This window comes from Myripristis murdjan, chromosome 5 (genome assembly GCF_902150065.1).
Source record: "Myripristis murdjan chromosome 5, fMyrMur1.1, whole genome shotgun sequence".
Taxonomy (NCBI): Eukaryota; Metazoa; Chordata; class Actinopteri; order Holocentriformes; family Holocentridae; genus Myripristis; species Myripristis murdjan.
Genome location: NC_043984.1, coordinates 33117996 through 33133419, shown reverse-complemented (window position 1 = coordinate 33133419; position 15424 = coordinate 33117996). Strand labels below are relative to the sequence as shown.

At 40.0% G+C, this 15424-nt stretch overlaps 2 protein-coding genes across 2 annotated transcripts; both read left to right on the top strand.

The window, feature by feature from the left end:
* The first annotated feature begins 798 nt into the window (after positions 1–798).
* LOC115359484 (complement C1q subcomponent subunit A-like) lies at positions 799–7411 on the top strand. Its single transcript, XM_030051995.1, has 7 exons — positions 799–901; positions 2415–2585; positions 3106–3282; positions 4044–4135; positions 4257–4376; positions 5067–5153; positions 6481–7411. The coding sequence occupies exons 2-7, from the start codon at positions 2426–2428 to the stop codon at positions 6619–6621; spliced, it is 777 nt and encodes a 258-aa protein (XP_029907855.1). The 5' UTR covers positions 799–901; positions 2415–2425; the 3' UTR covers positions 6622–7411.
* Positions 7412–8954: 1543 nt separating this feature from the next.
* Positions 8955–14309, top strand: LOC115359472 (complement C1q subcomponent subunit C-like). The gene is made up of 7 exons (XM_030051980.1): positions 8955–9022; positions 9983–10092; positions 10190–10252; positions 10804–10957; positions 11362–11502; positions 12117–12249; positions 13905–14309. Exons 2-7 carry the CDS (start codon positions 9990–9992, stop codon positions 14037–14039), a joined length of 729 nt encoding a protein of 242 aa, XP_029907840.1. The 5' UTR covers positions 8955–9022; positions 9983–9989; the 3' UTR covers positions 14040–14309.
* Positions 14310–15424: the final 1115 nt, after the last annotated feature.

Genomic DNA, 15424 nt, shown 5'->3' with positions numbered 1-15424 from the left:
CTCTATGTACTACAATATCCCTCTCTATGTGCGATAACATGCCTCTCTATGTTCAGGATGTAAACATAGAGAGGGATCTGTAGGTGATATTGCACTGACCTGATCTCAAAACGTCAGATAATGTTTGGAATACAGACACCGAGAAATGCGTGTGTGGTTTATGATAATCTGACTTGTTCATGTTTCTTTTTCTTGTGACAAAGCTTCTGTGAGAGCTGCTGCCTGACTCTTATTATTTTAATTTTTTTTTTCATGCATGGTACTAATTCATGAACCTGTACTGAACTTGAATTGCACTTAGCCCTTGTGTGTGCACCTCTGCCAATATGCTAGCTGATTATCTCTGACACACTGTTGTCTGCTGCTGTTGTAAGTTTGTGTTTGTGTTGGAGAAACTAAATTGCCTTTTTTAGGACAAATAAAGTCATCTGAATCTGAATCTGAATCTAAATCTGAATCTGAGAGGTTGTTAAGTTAGTAACATTAAAATTTTCCCACTGAAAGCAAGTCCTTTATCCAGGACTAGCCTTAACTGTCACCAAACCTAATCCTAATTCCACTCTTTACCCTGCAAAAGCCAAATCCACATCCTAATCCAGGCCTTTACAGACATGAGGAGCGGCACAAGAGTTTTAGGAGTATTTTACACTCTTTTTTTTTTTTTTTTTTTTTTTTTTTTTTGGTCTTTGTGAGGATATTGGAAAACACACCACAAACTCAATAAGGAAATGAAACTCATGAGTTGCGTGTGTGTGTGTGTGTGTGTGTGTGTGTGTGTGTCAGAGAGAGGGACTCGAGTCTCATCAGTAAGAAGGCTTGTCCGTTCACCATCGTTTCTGCAGAAGAGGAAATCCAGTCCATCGCAGCTCTAAATCACCGCCGGAGAAGAGAATTCACACTGGTGAGTCTCCAAAAATAAACAATGATAATCTTATTAATATTATTATTATTATGATTATTATGTGATTATTCCCTTCTCAACTCCAACAGCTGTTTATCAGCTATAGTCAACATTTAAACTGTAAAGTGAATTTTATGATCAGAACAGACTGCTGTGGATGTTTCCCACATCTCAGCACTGAAATCTGATTTTGTCCAAATTTTACTGGCAGCCTCTGTTCAGCGTGAAGCCGTGAGGGAAGCAGGAGGGCAGGTTAACATCTAGATACAATGCACTGGGTGTTTTCACTGATAACTACTTTTACTTTTTTGATTATCACTTTATTTGAGTTTGAATCGACTCCTGTGTAAATGAACCAGATCCTGTTTATTGCCAGCACCTGCAGGTTATCAGTGTGATTATAGATTTATGATTTATTTATGAATTAGGCATTGCTGTGTCCATCGCCAGTGTCTCTGCTATGTCAGACATTTTTCCAGGAATTCAGAAAAAATGTTTCTGCTTTAAATTCATAAAATAACTGGGAAATCCATCTCACTCATTCAGAGGCAAAATTTGCTGAGAAAAAACAGAGACGTCTGTCATTCTGTGGACTTACAAATGTCCAGTTTAATGTGCAGTCATGTGTTTTCTGGCGTCATGAATATGGAGATAATTTAGTGCCAAAACATAACAAAATATACTGTTGTGGATGGAGAATTATTCACATTTATGAGAAAATCGTAAGCATGTTTGCCGGTAAACCTCAGTGGCAAGTTTCTGCCAAAATATTTTTTTTTTTTACTTCTTAGGGCATCAGTGAGAAAATCATAGCAACACAATTTTGCAAAAAGTCATGTGATATTTTTATATCTGTAAAACACGTTGCATTCGCTTTTAAAGTTGGGATGTATAAGATATGTATACTTTATATGAATACAGACATATCTTGCATTTGCTAAAACACATTGTGCCTGTTGCAAAGCATGGAGCATGTAGATGTATGTAAAGCATGTTTTCTCTGTTGTTTTGGCCCTAAATTACAACACAGAAAGCTTTTTTTTTTTTCTCCAGTGACACTTAAAAACTTTGAGAATTTGTGTGCTCAGTTGCACAGGAACAACAAAACCCCCCTATTTCTGTACATGAATCTTGTACTGACTTTTTTTCTCAAAAGAAGTGAAAAAAATCTCATACAAGATAGTGAGGTCATTTTATGCGTTTGGTTTATTTTATATCTTCTTCCTGTTTTTTTTCCTCAGTTTATCACAAATATTAAAGGGGCGCTATGCTCAATTTGCAATCAGTTTTAGTGACGACTGCTAAAGCTCAGTTAACAAAAAAAATGTGGGATAAGCACATCATTTATTATAGAGTCCAGCCAACAGTGAGAACCATGTGGACTCATCCATTAAATTTGGTGCTAATTCCAAATATTTTATCAGTTTAGTCGAAATAGTTCTCTCTTCTCAGCAGTTTTTACGTCCTGCACCTTTAAATGGTTTTCATCCTCATCCTCTTGTCGCTGTCTCAGTGTTTGTGACCATGGGAGATCTCGACGGGCTGCTGGTCCTGCTGGGCGTGGTTTCACTCCTCATGTCCGGCCAGTGCAGCGACAGCTGCCGACAAGATGGCCGCCCGGGAGAGGCCGGCACGGCGGGCAGAGACGGACGGGCGGGACAGAAGGGAGAGAGGGGGGAACCGGGTAATAAAAAAAAAAAAAATAAAAAAAAATCACCTCAATCTGCAAATATACAGCAGCGTTTTTTTCTTCTCTCATTTCTCCTTATCTGTTATTCGCTCTTAACGGAAAAATAAAGTGACCAAATCAGACAGAGCAACATAAAAGCACAAAGAAAATGACACAATCAGAAACTACAAAACAGAAACAAACAAAAAAAAAGATCTCTGGAAGCTGATTGAATATCAGTCAGTCTTAGCTCGCTATAGCTAGTGATGAAAAATACCCATGTGGCTGTTTTAGCATCTATGATCAAAATTATCACGACAACTACAAAACAATATTAATACGATAGTACTTGATCAGAATTTGGTAGTTCATCAGCTTAGTTACATTCTTTGTATTTATGGCCTGTTTTTTTTTTTCTAGTAAGTTTTTAAGTAATGTAATAATGTTACTGTTTGCAGATTGCATTCATTTTCTTAATAAACACAGTTTGATGTTCATGCTGCTGATGTTTGATGTGTTTGTCTCGGGTCCACAGCGGTGCTGGCAGAGGGCCCGCCGGACGCCAGCGTCCTGCTGAGGCTGAAGGGCGAAACCGGGAGCCGCGGCCTGCAAGGCACCATGGGTCCTAAAGGTTTCCGTGGTGAATTAGGCCCCGCCGGTGTCCCAGGGCGCCCCGGCCCCCCCGGCCCTGAAGGGAGGGGCTTCGGCCGAAGTAATGACAGCGATGATGAGTTTTGAACTGATTTGTGTTGACAAACTGATTCTTTAGTCGTGGTCTGAATTATTAATCAGATTTATTTTTTACAAGTGAATCCTCCAGAATCATGAGGGCTTCTGGGTTATAGGACTTTTGATTCTCCCTAAAGTCAGAACAAAAAACCCTCATCCATTTGCTGCTGTGGTCCTGGTCTAATCTAGTCTAATCTAGATTTTAGTCTAATCTGAGGAACAGCCTTCCTGAAGACCAGAGAATGTTGACTTTTTTTTTTTTTTTTTTTTTTTTAAAGCAAACCCAAAGACCCAAAACCTTTAGTCTGGCTTGTAATTCAGATTTATCTATTTCTTTGAGTTGGTTTTAGCCATTTATCTATCTTTTTCTATTTTAGTGTATTATTCTTTTTTTTGTGTATCTTTACCCTTTATTTGTTTTTTTTTCTCTTCCTATGCTCTCGCCGTTTTTTTGTTTTACTATTTTATTATTTTATCTTACTATCTTAAGCCTATCTATATTTTTATTTTTCATAAATCACCTCTTTTACCACATTTTTTTTTTTTTTTTACTATTTTACATTTTTGATGGTTTCTTATTGGTCTTAATCCTGCCTGCGGTGTTTCCTCATTTTCAAATGTTTGAGATTTATGTGTGTATTTCCACAGTCCCTGTTTTCATTCAAGTCATTTATTGTCTGACAGTTGTTGGGTTTGTTGTTGGGCTTTTACTTTTTCTTTAAAGTGTGTAAATTCTGCTCCCAGGTGCTGAGTCGCTGCAGCAGTCCCACTCGGCCTTCTCCGTGTTCACCAACGACACCACGTACCCCGCCGCCAACACCGCCACCAACAACAAGGTCCTCACATCCCAACTAATCATCTCAACATCAGCTCTCTGTCTCACAGCTGCTTGATCTGAGAGTGACTTTTCAGCTCTTACTCTGTGTGTGTGTGTGTGTGTGTGTGTGTGTGTGACAGAAAATCACATTCCAGTCGGCCATCTTCAACAGCCCGTCCTCAGGCATCACCCTGAACACAGGCATCTTCAACTGCAGGGCGGCTGGCGTCTATTACTTTGTCTTCCACGCCACGACTAAGGTAAAACCATGCAAACGCTTTCATCAAATGAGTCAAATTAAGACCTTAAAGTGGCTTTGTGACCTCACAACACATGATTTTTATGACATGACAATATATATATATTTTTTTTTTAGCCAGTGACTGTTGATCAGTGGACGGGTCCCCACCGTTAAGTATCAGGCTCCGTGTCCTCATGAAATCACATCACGTGATTTCCACCTCCTGTAAAACAGAGCATCTTAAACAGTGACTTCATCCTGCACCAGTGGGTGTGAATTACAATTTCAGCTAATAAAACCTTAAAGGGATACTGCACCATTTTGGGTGAAATTCCCTTTTTTCCTGACTGAGACAAGATGTTGGATATCATTTTCACCTCCAGTGGTTCGGTTCCTGTGGGTAGCATGTCATGTTATCTTAGCATAAAGACTTGAAGTCTATGGGAGTCATTAGCCTGGTTCCATCAAAGTGAAAAAAATAAATCTTACAGCAACTCTGAAGTAATTCCAATTGGATTCCCTGTTTTTGACACGGACCTTGGTGGTTAAAAACTGACTCTGTGACCCACATTCTTAAAGTCAACATGTTACTTTAGGATTACCTGTGACTTTAATCTGGTTATTGACAGTAATCCAGTTTCCAGAGTGCATAGAAACCTGCTCATTGATGACGGTGAAGGTCGGTGAGAGCCGTGTTGTGTGTTTGCAGGTCAGCATGTGTCTGCGCTTGGCGAGCGACGCTCTGGGAGAGGAGAAGCTGGGATTCTGTGATTACAACACCAGAGGAAGACCACAGGTGAGTCTGCAGCCAATCACAGCCCTGCACAGGTAACAGCGTCAGGGAGGAAAGGAAATGTCCAGGTGTACACCGATAGTTACAAAAAGAGTCACATCAGATCTGTCTGTGCTGTTCATGTTTCTTTGGTACTGATGAATATATTGTTATGAATGTGATTTGCCTCATTGTAATGATGATTAATGATCTTGATCATGATGTCGTGCTATTGGTGGACATCATGATATTACACATAGTATTCCTGTAGTAACTGCAACATACATTTACACTGTTGCCTGTAATATTTCTGTAGTATTCCTGTAGAAACTGCAACATACATTTACACTGCTGGCTGTAATATTTATGTAGTATTCCTGTAGTAACTGCAACACATTTACACTGTCGTCTGTAATATTTGTGTAGTATTCCTATAGTAACTGCAACACATTTACAGTCGCCTGTAATATTTCTGTAGTATTCCTGTAGTAACTGCAACACACATTTATACCGTCACCTGTAATATTTCTGTAGTATTCCTATAGTAACTGCAACACACACATTTACACTGTCACCTGTAATATTTCTGTGGTATTCTTGTAGTAACTGCAACATACATTTACACTGCTGGCTGTAATATTTATGTAGTATTCCTGTAGTAACTGCAACACACATTTACACTGATGCCTGTAATATTTCTGTAGTATTCCTATAGTAACTGCAACATGCACATTTACACTGTCGCCTGTAACATTTCTGTAGTATTCCTATAGTAACTGCAACATGCACATTTACACTGTCAGCTGTAATATTCATTCATTCATTCATCTTCTAAACCGCTTATCCTCACTAGGGTTGCGGGGGGGGGGGGGTGCTGGAGCCTATCCCAGCGCTCATAGGGCGAAGGCAGTGAAACTGCCCTGGACAGGTCGCCAGTCCATTGCAGGGCATGTCAGCTGTAATATTTCTGTAGTATTCTTGTAGTAACTGCAACACACATTTATACCGTCATCTGTAATATTTCTGTAGTATTCCTATAGTAACTGCAACACGCATTTACACTGTCATGTATAATATTTCTGTGGTATTCCTGTAGTAACTTTATCATGTCTAGGGTTAAAAAGAATGTGTGTGATTCTGCTGAGGCATGAAATTTAAGAACGGCTGCTACCTCTGAATTTTATATGGAGGAAAAATGCTGCATATTTTCAACAAATATTTTAGGGCCCAAAATGTCATTGCCATCCATGCAAAAAAGTGTATGGGTGATTTTGCTCTCTGGATGTACCTTGATGTGCATGACTACCTGTAGAAATGTATGGATGACAGTTGCCTGTGTTTTTGGTCTCAGGTGCTGTCGGGCGGCGTGGTGCTGCAGCTGGAGGCCAATCAGAAAGTTTGGCTCGAGGCCTTCAGAGACAACCAGCCGGATTCTGTCTACAGAGACAGAAACGAGAAACAGATCGTCTTCAACGGCTTCCTGATCTTCTGATCTGCTGTCACATCGCAGCCGATTTGCACTGACGGTGTATTTCCACCAGCACTATGCGTTTGTCAGGATATTGATTTACTGATTGATTTACTGATTTGCACACAGATGAAAAACAATTTCACACGATACAGAGAGGAAAAAAGCATGCAGGTGACGTAGAAACCCTACAGAATAACACTAGGGTCACATGAAAAAAAATATTTTGATTATTTTACCATTTTGATTTTTTTTTCCTCAGCATTCTGAGACTAAAGTCAGAACACAATTTTTTTCATTTTTGTGTGGCCCTAATGCGCCGCCATATGGACTTATGGATTAAAATCTCTCCGTAAGTAAAACAATATGTACAGGTCCTTATATAGAAAAAAAATTCAGAATCAAACACAAACAGTGACAAATTACATGCAGATATTATATGTAAAAAACAAAATGAAAGGAAAAACTTTAAATATGAACTGCTATCTTGGAAATGCCATCAGAAGTTGTTGGATTTTTCTCTTGAAAACAGCCATAAAACCAACATGCCATCATATCATGTTGTGACAAATGTTGTGTTCAAGGTTATGTCTCGGTTTTGTGTTGCTGAATCTTATAAACCTGCTTTGCACTGTCCATGTCCCTGCCACTTAAAACCCCATTAAAGTTTTTCAATTTTTCATGTTTGTCAGTGATTTTTTATATATACTAGCTGTGTATCTGTGAACATCTGTGAAATCTAACAAACCTGTTAACAGTGTAGTATTTTATCAACCACAGACCTGCTGTTTCCTGTCCTGTAAAAAGTATATTCTGGTTTAAATTTGTGGTATCAATGATTTAATAAAAGTTGACTTTTCAAAATGCTGAACACTTCATTTTGAAACTCTTCAGGCTTCAGGAAACACACAGGCTATTCATTTGCCTGGCATTAGCTAACCAACCACAGTCAGTATGTTGACATGCACACAAGAAGTCAGATTATTGAGGACATTATATATCAAGTATAAATGTGCCACAATGAGCTGATTACTCAAAAACCCCATATACATCCACTCCCCGATTAACAGGGTATATTCAATTCAGAATCAGAAAGGTAATTCAAGACAAATCAAAATAACAAATAATTCAGGTAATTCAAGCAGGTAGACGTACAACTATTCAGGCTTCTTCAATGATCATGTAGAGCATGTTGTATTTATTCTCCTGGGTTGTGCACAGTGTGTGTTTATTCTGTTTATCATCCCTTCCCACATGCACACGCAGAAAAAGACGTTTGTCATTACAAATTCAAGCTGCACAGCTGAACTTTGTTCAAAGCCACAGAACTTTACTGCAAATTCTACTGGAGATCCCAAACATGTCAGGGCTGCCACATCTGAATTCAGTGACCAGATATTTTTCACACATCGCAACAAATCCAGATGTGACATGATGAGCTGGCGAAGGGAAACATTTGAGTCGTGGTAGTGCTAGCAGTAGCGTTAACATTAGCTAGCTTGTCCGTTTATCAGAATCAGAATCAGAAATACTTTATTGATCTCCGGGGAATTTGGGTCAGGTGCAGTTCAATCAATCAATTCAAGAGCAAAATATATATAAACATGAGTGACATTATAAGAAATATAAAAGGACAATCAGAAATCCAAAAACATGCACATTTGACATTTGTAAGAAAAAAGTGCACTATGTAAAAGTATCTATATTAATCCCACATTGAACTTTAAGATCTGGGAGTGTTCACAGGTCAAAATTTCACATGGGTCTACAGCTGATGTGGGCCGTCTGACTGTCCCATCACAGGATCACATCAAATCAGGTGTGTGAATGTCAATGTGTGTGAAATGATATCCAGATAATGTCTGGTTGATGTGCTGCTGCAGCCTGAAAGCAATGGCATCTTGGCTTTGAATATTTCTCTAGTAGATCTCTAGTGTGTTGTACTTAGATCTTATTCTTTATTTTTTATTTATTTAATCTTGTAATTTTTTATTTATTTAATCTTGTAATCTGTGGATACTGCTGAAAAACTGCGAATTTCCTTCGGGATGAATAAAGTATCTATCTATCTATCTATCATTTCGTTCATTATCAGTGTGATGGAGCCTCAGTGAAGCTGCAACCAGCAGATACACAACAGGGATGTGACACTGTCTTACTATATGCGGGAATGTATTTTTCAAACTGCACCCCCTCTCCCTTGTGTCCTGTGACTCTCCCTGTGCCTTTCTCCCTCAAGTTCAAGACTTCAGAAAAATGCAGAACTGACACTAAAAGCATCTCTGAGGCAGAACTTGCTGAGGCGGCCGTTGTGGGTTTCTGTTTTTTTTTTTTTTTTTTTTTTTTTTGTGCCAGCTTCCTCCTCGGGACTCGGGAGTTCACTTGGTCGTCTGTCCAAAAGCGTCTTCGTCTGTTCATCTGGCAGGTAAGCTCTCCGCTTTCTTTTCCAGCTTTTCCTCCAACATCCATGTGTTGAACGCAGCCTTTCGACTCTGTTGTGTTGATGCTTTTTTTTCAATTTTTTTTTTTTAAATCAGGTTAATTTCTTGTTGCGGATGCTTTTGTCCTGTGAAACAAACAGAGGTGCAACATGAAGCCTGACTTGCTCACTGTTGTTGAATCGTATAAGATGTTGTATATCATGAATAGAGGTGTATATGCTCTATCATATTATGATACATACAGAAGAATTTTAGCCTGTTTCTGTTGCTCAGAGGCACTGTGGCAGATCTGAACACTGTTGACCCTGGAGATTGAACCAGCGACTTCTCTTGTTTTCATCAGCTGCTTCTCTCCTCCTCCTCCTCCTCCTCCTCTTCTTCATCTCTCCACATTTCATTTCTTTGCTCTCCTGTTTTCCTATCACCTCTTCACTGCTCGTCCTCTCCTTCTTCTCCTCTTCTTGCATCTCTCCTTCACGCCTCGCGTCCTCTCATCTCGTCTCTCGCCTCATCTCTTGTCTCGTCTCTGTCGCCATTCTCTCCTCTCCCTTCATTTTTTTTGTCTCAGTTATGAATAACAAAAACAATTCAATCATACCTGAATAGGAAAACAGGACAAATATGCACAGAAAAAAAAGGGAAAAAGAAAAAAAACAACCAGTATGATAAATTTAAATAAAATAATATAATTTAATGTTAAATCACATTCAAAATCCATCAGAATCCAGGAAATCTTTAAAACAAGCTTCTGTTAAATCTGCATATGTTCCACTTCATAAACATGTCAGGGAAATATTGTGTTGTGTGTCTCTATTTTGCGCTCTGTCGGGTCTCCCACCGCACAAGAAAACCACTTCTGCCTTGTCCTTGTCTCCTCTCCTTGTTTCCTCTCCTTGTCCCCTCTCCCTCCTTCTTAATCTCCTCTCCTTGTCTCCTCTCCTTAGATCCTTCATGATGCTGCGTTGTTCGCTCCTGGTGATCGGAGCTCTGCTCTCATTGGCTGTTCAGCCGCTCGACTCCGCGGAGAGCTGCCAAGCAGTACCGGGAATGCCAGGTGTGTGTGTGTGTGTGTGTGTGTGTGTGTGCGTGCGTGCGTGTGTGTGTGTGTGTGTGCATGTGAATTTAATGTTTATTTATCTGTCCATCCTCAGGTATTCCTGGACTTCCTGGCAGGGACGGACGTGATGGTGAGAAAGGAGAGAAAGGACAGCCAGGTATCTAAAACACACACACACACATACATGGCAGGGAGTTTTACGAGGTGACTTCATTTCTAAAACTTTTTCATACAAATATAAATGAATAATCTGAACGTTTATGTATAGTGTTTGCACGAACAGTTGGGCAGCTGATTAGTTAGAAACTTTATTGTCTCCAGAAATTACAGGCACGATCACAACATATAAGACAGATCACAGATAACACCAAGAGAAAAAAGTGAATTTATAAAGTCCTCTCTACAGAGGTGAGGCAAGAGACTCCTTCCTGCACTGAACTGCAGTTTAGTGAATCCAAGTGCAAAGTGCGTCTGAGTTTAGGTCCAATACCTGAATAGCCAGTGGTATTCATGTGTTCCTCTGACGTCACTCATTTATTTCGAATGACTGAGTGACACAGCCGTTGTCTTGATAAGTAGACAAACCTGTAAAAACATGGCCGCCCTGTGACGTGAAGGCCCGGGTCGATTCTGCTCAGTTCCACTTCTACGTTCTCCTCCACCTGCAGAACAGGCTCAGCACTCTGTCCTGCTTTCTGTTTTGTGCAGGTCGGCCGGCGCAGGGCGGTCTCCGCCCACAGAAGGGACAGAAGGGGGAGCCGGGGGCGGTGGGACCCCCTGGGAAACGAGGACAGGGCGGGGAGCAGGGGCCCGCAGGTGGGGTGGGGCCCGCTGGACCTCCAGGAGAGCCGGGAGAAGTCAGGTACGGAGTCCGACAAGGCACTGAGGAGACTGTTTATATCCTGCTTTCAAAGAATGGCAGTGACCCATGTGTTTACATACACATGAGCTCATCTAATGTGACATAAGGCAGGCGTTGTCATAGCAACAAACAGATGCCAAAATGAAGCTCCATCCATTTTTTGTGCTGGGGAAACGTAGCTCTGTTCCCTCACCGTCTGTGTGAATTATGATTGATCAATTTTCTGCTGATGAACTAATTGATGACCTGCTTAATTGTTTCAGTGCCTGCTGCTTTTTGAAAAGCACTCTATAATCTTTTTAAGAAGGGTACTAAATAAATCAAATGTATTATCATTATAAGCAGCTACTTTAAAGTGGACCTATGGACTGAGGTGAAGCTCCCTGCTGCTCTTGTGTTTGCAGAGCTGTCGGTGAGCAGCAGCGGGCCGCCTTCAGCGTGGCCAGAGGCACCAGCAACTTCCCGGCCAGAACCAGCGTCATCCGCTTCACCAAAGTCATCACCAACCTCAACAACGACTACGATGTTGATACGGGGCACTTCAAGTGGGTTCCTGCAAATTTAGCATCGTTTAACATTTACTTATTTTGTTGTTGTTGTTGTTGTTGTTTTTCAGTTTGATTTGGTTCACACTGCCTGGACTGCACTGTATCATATTAGCAAGGCAGAATGAAAATAGAAAATGTCAATAAAATGTCCTCAGTTTAGCAAAAAAAAAAAAAAAAAAAAAAAAAAAAAAGTTATCATATGTCCTTGATGGAGAAAAAGAAATACTGGAAGACTGTTAAGACAGAAAGTCATTTCATTTCAACCCATCTGACAGAAACACGCCTAATTTGCATTTTATTTTTTAATTCCAATACATTTTGTTAAAACTTAGAGTTGATGGAAAGATTCCAGTGGTTATAAGAATGTTGTACATCTTTCTCTCTGGTGTCTTTGCCATAAAATGTGCCACCACAAGTATGACACTGCTTTTTGGACTATACTTGCACCTTGTTGTGAAATACTTGAAATTTATTATTGTTAATTACGTTATTATTATTACTGTTACTTTTATTTTTCCGCAACTCAACGTAAGAGGGAAAAACAGACTTTCCTCTCACTGAAAAAATCAAAGTTCTTCAAATTAAATTTTCCCCTCTGCTGTGTGTTGCAGGTGTCGTGTCCCGGGAACGTATTACTTTGTGTTCCACGCCTCTGAAGAGGACAAACTGTGTGTGCTGATGAAACTGGACTCAGAGCTTCTGGCCTCCTTCTGTGAGAAAGACGCCAACAGAAACAACAGACAGGTACGAGTACAGCGGCACTGAAGCCACACAGGTGACATGATTTCAGTGTCGCCAGCTCTGTGAGGCAGAGCGGCAGCAGGGAAACTCTGGGAGACCCTGCTGTCCTTAGATGAAGAGTTAACTTACAAAACATATGGAGCAATTATAGCAAACATGAACAATTAAGGGAAAAATAATCTAGACTGTTCCTCTTTCATCGCATCAACTAAATGGTTTTTTTTAGTGGAAAGAAGCATGACTGGACAACATCTTTCGCTTGAGTGTCAAAACAGAGATATGAGTCAAAAGTAGCAGATTGCTTAATGTTTTGGTCAGGAAACCAAGCATACTGTGAAGCAGGCTGGTAGAATATGTGGTCATTGTTGAATTTTAAAAAGATTTGGGACAGCCAATAGGCAAAGAAATTGTCAAGGTTGCTGAGGTTGTTGGTTTGAAGGGGGACATATAACTGTGTGTCATCTGCATAACAGTGTTGGGAGATGTTATGGTTCTGAACGATCTGACTGAGAAGAAGCATGTAGATTGACAACAGCAGTGGGCCAAGGACAGAGCCTTGAGGAATGCCACAATTTAAATGGGCAGCAGAGGAAAGGGCATTTGCTCTGACAACTGATGGGCAGCTTGGCACCTTGCATGGTGCCTCTGCCAACAGTGTGTGAATGTGTGTGTGAACAGGTGAATGTGAGGCAGACATTGTGAAATGCTTTGAATGGTGAGTAAACTAAAGAAGTATAGTAACACCTAGTAACCAGACTATACTTTACTGATTTAGCCTGGCCAGATGACTTTTCTTTCACTTTCCCTCATCAAAACAGCTTCAATACCTCGTCTCATGCAATAACTGCAGCACATGTAAAAATCCTTCTAGTCAATATATCTTATTCAGTGATGCAGAACTGATGGCTGTACAGTAAAGTTAACCTTACTAGCTTTGTAGTGTGTTAATTCAAGTTCAATCACAGTAAAAGGATTTCTGTAGACAGAGGCGAGGGCTATAGCAAACCTCTTCAGTCTGATAGAGGAACTGTGCCTCTTTCACTAACCACCGACTTTCCCACATCAACTCTACAACTACAAGCCTCCAAAATATAATATAATAATTTCAGCAAGTGAGATCCACAGCAATGTTCTCTTTACTGGATGGCTGGTTGGTCTTTGGGGTCCAGATGATATTGTTACCCTACAAGGGGAACTAAAGCCCACCCAGTCCTGCTGGAATGCATTAAAAATCCATTTTATTATACTTAGTGACTTTTCTGACCTCTCACATCTTGGTGGATGATGAAAATAGACCTCAAGATACTGCTAAATAAGGAAATCCATACTTTTAACTGTGTTTAATTTGCTACATTTTATTCTGTTGTAGTAATGAATCTATTTCAGTTTCACAAGTTCTCCATCCAAATTATATCACCTGCACTTTGTAATGAAAACATTTTAAAATGTTTATATTCCAGCAAGCCAGTGCCAATTCTTGAAATATTTGTGGCGAAGAAATAACGATAATTCTGCACAGTTTGATGTCATTGAACTTCTATCTGTGGCATTATATCGTGGTCGGTCTGATTAACGAAGCTCATGATGTATATTGAAACACATCATCCCATCCACAGTGAAGATGCATCCAGTTAATCAGGTGAATCAAATTGTTGCAGGTGAGCTCTGGAGGGCTGGCCGTCTACGTGAAGAAGGACCAGGAGGTTTGGCTGGAGACCAAAGACTATGTCGGCATGACAGGAAAACCAGCGGGTTACAGCATCTTCTCTGGCTTCCTGCTGCAGGCTCACTGACCGCAGATCAGCCCCCTGCTCACGCCCAAAAACAGATGCACACTGTGCAGCAGAACTCGAAACTAATGTCTTAAAACCCATGTCTGCAAGTGGATGACACACAAAACCACAGACAACGTCTTTTTCTTCACACTGAGTCTAGAAAACACACATTTGTCAAAGAGCTATGTTCATTTTCTGCATCAGTTTCAACTTTTTCTGAAATCAAAAATGCATGTTCTGTGAAAAATAAAGTAAATTAAGTTTCTCACAATTATGCCTCAGTAGTTTTTCTGACTCTTTCCAGCTCAAACCTTTGGCTAAATCATAAAAACATATTACATACCTGGAAGCCCTGCTTTTAAAGTATTGTGATTTATTATAAAATGACATTAAAAAAATGTTTGATTTGAAAACAGTCCAATTTTTACTTCTGTAAACAAGTTAGATTCTGCTCAATTAAAAACCAGGCATGATTTATGTGAAATGATGCAAATACACAACATGAAAATGCAGATTAACTCAAAATAAACTGGTAAACATCAGCTTACAGAGGCTGGCAATCAATCAATCAATGAGAAAGTAGAAGGGACTTTCAACATATGTTAGAAAAATCAGATTGATAGTGAGGCAGATATAGACCTACTGCACACAAACATCTATAGAGAGAAAAAAAAATAAAACACAAGTCATATAAAGACTGTGTAATCTGTTGATGAACTGACAGAAATGAACAGGTTGGGGAGAAATGGAGGTAATTTTATTAGTAGTAATTTTTTGGGGAGAACGATTTCTTCAGAACATTTCTGAGGTCGGGTGAAAACACAGCAACGTTACACCGCAAGCTTCATCACATCCAGTGGGTTTAACTTCCAGACTTTAATAAGTGTTCACCATATATCCTGATATTTCAGAATTAATTTACACCTTTCCTATCGCATCATGTGACACTATCAAACGGTAACGGTTTATCTTGGAAGTGGCTGAATGCTAACGTTTGCTATTGTCTTAAGGGTAGGCAGTGGATGATCAAATATGTTGTTTAACCTTGAAACATGGCACCAATGTCTCTATAGATTTTTACTATCCATTTTTCCTCAGTTGCTGATCAATCGGGAAGCGGTGTTTTGTCAGATTCCCTGTGTTTATAAGATATGTAATGTCTGACGTGAGATGGAAATGGCCACTTGTGTGAGAATGGTCGATGGTTTGGCGAGGATGAAAACGATGTAAATCATGATGATACGGCTCAGCACCTACAGGACATTTTGGAAAATCCACCAGCATCATCAAAACACAAAAAAAGGGGAAATCTTTTGGAGGACATTTCCAGAGACTTGGAGGATCTGGGAAGATGTTCAACACCAGACCAACACGTTGCACATCGGGCTTGAGTTTCGTTTGTC

What these genes read in the sequence shown, in the direction of transcription:
- LOC115359484 (XM_030051995.1), top strand. Translation starts at nt 2,426, where the DNA reads ATGGGAGATCTCGACGGGCTGCTGGTCCTGCTGGGCGTGGTTTCACTC. An exon ending in ACACCGCCACCAACAACAAG is followed by an intron (nt 4,136 to 4,256) that starts GTCCTCACATCC and finishes TGTGTGTGACAG; the next exon opens with AAAATCACATTCCAGTCGGC. An exon ending in TCTTCCACGCCACGACTAAG is followed by an intron (nt 4,377 to 5,066) that starts GTAAAACCATGC and finishes GTGTGTTTGCAG; the next exon opens with GTCAGCATGTGTCTGCGCTT.
- LOC115359472 (XM_030051980.1), top strand. Translation starts at nt 9,990, where the DNA reads ATGATGCTGCGTTGTTCGCTCCTGGTGATCGGAGCTCTGCTCTCATTG. An exon ending in AGGAGAGAAAGGACAGCCAG is followed by an intron (nt 10,253 to 10,803) that starts GTATCTAAAACA and finishes TGTTTTGTGCAG; the next exon opens with GTCGGCCGGCGCAGGGCGGT. An exon ending in GGAGAGCCGGGAGAAGTCAG is followed by an intron (nt 10,958 to 11,361) that starts GTACGGAGTCCG and finishes TTGTGTTTGCAG; the next exon opens with AGCTGTCGGTGAGCAGCAGC.